The 6,779-nt window shown below is 43.9% G+C and overlaps 2 protein-coding genes across 4 annotated transcripts in view; one reads left to right on the forward strand and one right to left on the reverse strand.

The window, feature by feature from the left end:
• The window catches only part of LOC117958237, an 859,617-nt gene that overhangs the window by 98,717 nt on the left and 754,121 nt on the right, over positions 1–6,779 (reverse strand). The window lies entirely within an intron of this gene.
• The window catches only part of LOC117958257 (keratin, type I cytoskeletal 13-like), a 21,861-nt gene that overhangs the window by 13,316 nt on the left and 1,766 nt on the right, over positions 1–6,779 (forward strand). The window contains exons 2-4 of one of the 3 annotated variants that reach the window (XM_034894575.1): positions 5,080–5,161; positions 5,346–5,428; positions 6,158–6,314. The exons of 1 other annotated variant lie outside the window; for it this stretch is intronic. In XM_034894575.1, the coding sequence (XP_034750466.1) occupies positions 5,080–5,161; positions 5,346–5,428; positions 6,158–6,314 (322 nt within the window). Of the gene's footprint in view, positions 1–4,667; positions 5,162–5,345; positions 5,429–6,157; positions 6,315–6,779 lie in introns of those variants that run through there. One more of the 3 variants, XM_034894573.1, reaches the window with a different exon arrangement.

Genomic DNA, 6,779 nt, shown 5'->3' on the forward strand with positions numbered 1-6,779 from the left:
CAACATAGAGCATACCAACACACTGTAGGCCAACACACTGTATGCCAACATAGAGCATACCAACACACTGTATGCCAACACACTGTATACCAACACACTGTATGCCAACACAGGCCAACATAGAGCATACCAACACACTGTAGGCCAACATAGAGCAGACGAACACACTGTACGCCAACACACTGTAGACCAACACACTGTATACCAACACACTGTATGCCAACACACTGTATACCAACATACTGTATGCCAACACACTGTATGCCAACACACTGTATGCCAACATAATGTATGCCAACACACTGTTTGCCAACATAATGTATGCCAACATAATGTATACCAACGAATAGTTAATACTTGACAACTAATCCTTCAATCTTTGCAACTCTGGTTCTTTTAATCCTCTAGAAACCAGGTAAGTACTGAGCGCTAGCCTTCCTTATTTGATCCTCAAAGAGGATTATTTCAGTCTCGTGTTGGGTGAACTTCCCACAAAATGCAACAAATGTTCATCACATCACATATTTAGTTCGAAAACACAAGGTTTAAGACAAAAGCTTATTTTGTATTGCCAAAGAGAGTTATTTCAGCCACAAACATCTCTGCAGCCGTATTGTTATTAACCTTGTGCTGGTCATGCAACACGTAGCGAACCTCTCCTCCTGCTCCTGTTTTCCTTCTGATGCTTTAGAGCTCTCTCTGTCAGTTTGGGTGTCACAGTGTCACGGATCATTTATTAGAAGTTTAGAGAGTTTCTATGAACCAGGTGAGCCAAGGTGTTGACAGGCGATCTGAGTTGGCTCAGGGACCAGTTGGTCCGGCAGAGGAGGATTACTTGCTGAGTGACGGCTCGGCTCCGTGCCACACGGACGCCGTCGTGTCACGGCTACCTGAGAGTTCAAGGTCAAGGTGGAGAGACAGGTTTGACATTCAAGAGTCACTCAGTGCCTCTACAGTCGGTTTAGGTCCAAAATACATTTCTGATCTGCTACTACACTATGACCCCCCCAGACCTCTCAGGTCATCTGGGACAGGTCTACTTTCTGTCCCCAGAATCAGAACTAAACAGGGTGAAGCAGCTTTCAGTTTCTATGCTCCTCATATCTGGAATAAACTCCCAGAAACCTGTAGATCCGCTGCTACTCTCAGTTCTTTTAAATCAAGGCTGAAGACCTTCCTTTTTGATGCTGCCTTTCTTTAAATTAATGCTCATTTCTTTCTTATGCTGCACTGTAACTTTTATTCTGGTGTTTTATGTGTCCTAATGTTTCTATTTTGTTTTCAACTGTCTATTCATGTGTCTTATTGATTTTTAATGCTTATGACTTTTAACTGTTTGTACCTGTGTTTTATCTGTTTAACTGATTTTATGTAAAGCATTTTGAATTGCCCTGTTGCTGAAATGTGCTATACAAATAAAGCTGCCTTGCCTTGCCTTGCCTTACAGTCAGTCTATGACAAACATGTCAAAAAAGCAACAATTAGGTTGCAAAAGACGACAAAAATGGCAAAAAAAATTCTAAAGAGTATACATTAAAAATATTACATGTACTCCATAACTGTCCTTTAGTCCAAACGTTGAGGTACTTGTACTTGTCTTTTCTTTTTGTGCCTCTTTTTACGCCTACTCTGCTACATGTCAGAGAGAAATATTCAACTTTTTACTCCACTACATGCATCTGACAGCTTTAGCTACTAGTTACTTTAGTTACTAGTTACTAGTTACTTTAGTTACTTTAGTTACTAATTACTTGATTTACTAGTTACTTTAGTCAGTCCACTGCATGCATCTGACAGCTTTAGTTACTAGTTACTTTAGTTACTAGTTACATTCCATATTAAGATTACTCCTCACCAAATACATGTAGTGTGTGTTTTATTATAAAGTAACCTACCAACAATATAACAGTTACAGGTCCAGCTGCAGGACTTTAACTTATCTTGTTTACCGGTGTGGTATTAGTACTTTTACTGCAGTAATGTATCTGAATACAAACGCAGCGTTTCACTCGTTTTACTGTTCTTCCAGAGAGAAGCAGGTTGTGTTGATGAGGGTGTGACCGACGCTGCCGAGTGATGACAGACGAGCTGGGGTGTGTTTGTGTGTGTGTGTGTGTGTGTGTTGTTGACTGAGTGATGACAGACAAGCTGAGGGTGTGTGTAAGTGTATGTGTGTCTCTGTGCGTGTGTGGTGTGTGTGCGCGCGTGCAGTGCGTGCGGTGTGTGTGGTGTGTGGTGTGTGTGTATGTTTGTGTGTGTGTGTTGTTGACTGAGTGATGATAGACGAGCTGGTGTGTGTGTGTGTGTGTGTGTGTGTGTGTGTGTGTGTGTGTGTGTGTGTGTGTGTGTGGTGTGTGGTGTGTGTGTGTGTGGTGTGTGTGGTGTTAACTGAGTGATGACAGACGAGCGGAGGGTGTGTAGCTTGATAAAGGTGTGAATGGGGGGGCGGGGGGTTATAAACCGGCTCCACCAGATAATGGAGCAGAAGAGGTAACATGCAGCTAGAGTTCAGGGTGCAGCGTCAGGACGGGCCGGAGACATGGAACTAAACTCTGGGTCATATCCCCCCCACCGCCCCCCCCCTCGCTCCCTTTCTTTCTCACCTTGACTAACAACGCCTCGCCCTCGCTGACTACTATTCCTTTTTCTGTCTTGCTTCAAAAACAATATGTTTTTTATTTCTGTCTTCTTGTTTATTTCTTGTATTTTTGTAACGTGCTCAATCAATAAGAAAAATACAAACAACACCCGTCACCGACCCCGTGAGACTCAGCCAACCGAGAGCCTGGGTCTGTCCCAGGTTCCTTCCTTGCCACTGTCACACCAAATGCTCTTGGGGGATTACTAGAATTGTTGGGTCTTTGTAAATTATAGAGAGGTCTAGACCTGCTCTATCTAAATTATAGAGAGGTCTAGACCTGCTCTATCTGTAAATTATAGAGAGGTCTAGACCTGCTCTATCTAAATTATAGAGTGGTCTAGACCTGCTCTATCTGTAAATTATAGAGTGGTCTAGACCTGCTCTATCTAAATTATAGAGAGGTCTAGACCTGCTCTATCTAAATTATAGAGAGGTCTAGACCTGCTCTATCTGTAAATTATAGAGTGGTCTAGACCTGCTCTATCTGTAAATTATAGAGAGGTCTAGACCTGCTCCATCTAAATTATAGAGAGGTCTAGACCTGCTCTACCTGTAAATTATAGAGAGGTCTAGACCTGCTCTATCTGTAAATTATAGAGAGGTCTAGACCTGCTCCATCTAAATTATAGAGAGGTCTAGACCTGCTCCATCTAAATTATAGAGAGGTCTAGACCTGCTCTATCTAAATTATAGAGAGGTCTAGACCTGCTCCATCTAAATTATAGAGAGGTCTAGACCTGCTCTATCTAAATTATAGAGAGGTCTAGACCTGCTCCATCTAAATTATAGAGTGGTCTAGACCTGCTCCATCTAAATTATAGAGTGGTCTAGACCTGCTCCATCTAAATTATAGAGTGGTCTAGACCTGCTCTATCTGTAAATTATAGAGTGGTCTAGACCTGCTCTATCTAAATATAAGAAGGGTCTAGACCTGCTCTATCTGTAAAGTTTCTAGAGATAACTCTTGTAATGATTGGATACTACAAATAAAAATTGAAATATCTCTTCCTAATGTCCATCACACAAGGAAATCAGCTACGTGTGCATGCGCACACCTCAATGCGAATGACGATGAGATAATCAAAGACAAACATGTCCCCCCCACCTTGGTTTTTCATTTGTTTTTATTCTCCTCCCTTTTGTCTTATGCTGTCATTTGTCTTAATAAAACTAAGAAAATACCAACTCATGTGGACCAAATCTTGGTATGCACCTATCTGATCCTCGGCTTGTTGATTGATCGGCAGCCTTGTTCTCACCATCTTCCTGCAGCTCTCTCCCCAGGTAGTGCAACGTTGTGTAAACCCACTTCTTTGTGTGTGACAGGTGTAAAAACCCTGACTTCTTTCATGCTAATTGGAGGATGTCATTCCACAAGCAGCTGTAAACCCCGACCCCTGAGCCTGTGACCCTTTGTGCATGGGTGTGTTCACCCATTTATTTAGAAAAAAGCCTTCTGAACTTCTGACCTACACGATACTGGCTGATTATGAGCGTTTGATCGCCTCAGCGTTGGCCTTTGCTGCGTGCTCCGACACACACGCCCCTCCTCGGCAATTACAAATCTAAAGGTCGCACAAAGCCCCGAGCTTCTGCACACCTCCGATAACACGACCTGGCCCTGGCACGCACAGTGAGCACTAAAGGGTTACTTCATTCCCCCGCTGGAAGGTAACTAAGTACATGTACTCCAGTACTGTAATTTGGTCCACACGTTGAGGTACTTGTACTTTGAGGCTTCTACTCCACTACATTCATCTGACAGCTTTAGTTACTGGTTACATAAATGACATTAGTAGCATTTACACTGCAGGACCTTTACCTGCTGCAGTGTGCTCACAGTGTGGTATTAGTACTTAAAGGATACAAATACTTGCACTACTACATTTTAAAGGTTACATTGTTCGGTGACCCTCCCCGGCCACACCTCATACCTGTTGAGTCGCCGCGCCCGCGGCCGCTCTGAGTGATTGATGAGTTCTTGGCTCCAGGAGCTTTATAAGAGGAGGCCGAGCCCTGCAGCTCTTCACTCTCTCTGGGGCCTCTCAGCAGAAAGAAAGCTCCATCCATCCATCCTCCATCCATCATCCATCCATCATGACCTCCTACATGTCCAGCTCCATGAGGAGCTCCAGCGGCTCCCTGGTCAGCGGCTTCGGCGGCGGGCGGATGTCATCGTCCATGAGGGCCGGCAGCGTGTACGCGGGCGCCGGCGGCGCAGGCGTCCGCATCTCCACGGCCGGCCGAGGCCTCGGGGCGAGCATGGGCGGCAGCGGCGGCGGCTCGTCCTCCTTTGTTACCTGCATGTCCGGCACCAACGACAGCATCATCGGCAACGAGAAGTTCACCATGCAGAACCTCAACGACCGCCTGGCCACCTACCTGGCCAAGGTGCGCAGCCTGGAGAAGGCCAACGCTGAGCTGGAGCTCAAGATCAGGCAGTTCCTGGAGAGCAAGGTGGGCCCGTCGGCCAGAGACTACAGCGCCCACTACGCCACCATCTCCGACATCACGGCCAAGGTAACAGCCAGCCTCCTCTTCCTCACGGGGGAGAGTCTGTTTGTAGGGACGAGGGTAGGAAGTTCTGTAGGAGCTTCTTCTGCACTTTAAAATGTAATGGTCATTAACGAAAATGCAACATGCAACAGCATATCTACATATTTTCTTCACATCGCGATGATGTAACACGCTGTGCTCGGTCCAGATCCAGGCTGCCACCAAGGCCAACGGAGCGGTCCATCTCAGCATCGACAACGCCCGTCTGGCTGCAGACGACTTCAGGGCCAAGTGAGTCGCACGCACAAAACACGCACACAGCTTTTCTAACTCAAACATTAGGTAATAATTTCCTATAAATGAGGTTTATTGACCATAAACTCCAAAAATAACTGTAAAACTGTAAAGTTAATAAGTTAGTGTTACGTAGTGTTGAAAAGGTCAGAAAAAGTGATAAACATTGAAAAAAATGTCAAAAGTGTTGAAAAAAAGGGAAAAAAACGTAAAAAAAAGTTAAAAACATCGATAAAAAAGGGTCAAAAGTGTTGATTTACAATTTAAAAATTTTGGGATTTCAACAAGAAGTTAAGCAACAACTAGTAGTACTTTTAAATTAATATATTGTTGAAATCCAAGTATAAATACAGATGCAGTAGATAGAGGGACCTGCCCCAGCAGTTGTTCAGAAATTTTCAATTCTTTTCAAAATGCTGCCATTCAACATGTGCAACAATAATATCAATGATGCTTTAAAACTCCTTTTTTCATTAATGTTGCATTTAAATGTTAAAAACAACACTCTGGGCTTTGTATTTATTTATTGTATTATCAAAATGAGTTCTTTCGTTAAAGCAGTATTCATGAGGCAGTGTACCTATGTGAACTCTGTATGTACGTCTGAATGAGAAAAATCCAAATCTCTGGATTTCTCTTGCGATGCCCTGCAGCTGGGACCCCTTCCAGAGTCTGTAAGGTCTGTTGGCTGACCTCTGACCTCTGACCTCTGACCCCCCCCCGCAGGTTTGAGAACGAGCTGGCCATGCGCCAGTCGGTGGAGGCCGACATCGCCGGGCTGAGGAGAGTCCTGGACGAGCTGAGACTGGCCAAGACCGACCTGGGCCTGCAGATCGAGGGTCTGAAGGAGGAACTCCTCTTCCTCAAGAAGAACCACGAGGAGGTGGGAGCGCCGAGATTCATCTTCATCATCATTATTATTATTATTATTATTATTATTATTATTATTATTATTATTATTATTATTATTATTATTTAAATCCCCGTTAATCCCAATCTGTCCACTGCATTTTAGTTTATTTATTATTTATTTTAGTCTTTCCATTCAAATCATATTTTAATGGTTATTTTTGTGTATTATTTTAATTTTAATAATTATTATAAGTTATATGAAGTGCTCCAGCATTGATGATGTCTTTAGGTTCACTTTGCTGTCCCAGACAGGAAGTAGTCCCAAAGTCTGAATCAGCTGATTGAGAGGACAAATTAAGACATGACTCACGTTTGTCTCTCCTTCCCGTCTCTTGTTGTCCGTCTCTCCTTCCCGTCTCTTGTTGTCTGTCTCTCCTTCCTGCTGCTGGATGTCCGTCTCTGCTTCCCGTCTCTTGTTGTCCGTCTCTCCTTCCCA

This window comes from Etheostoma cragini, chromosome 15, assembly GCF_013103735.1.
Source record: "Etheostoma cragini isolate CJK2018 chromosome 15, CSU_Ecrag_1.0, whole genome shotgun sequence".
Classification (NCBI taxonomy): Eukaryota; Metazoa; Chordata; class Actinopteri; order Perciformes; family Percidae; genus Etheostoma; species Etheostoma cragini.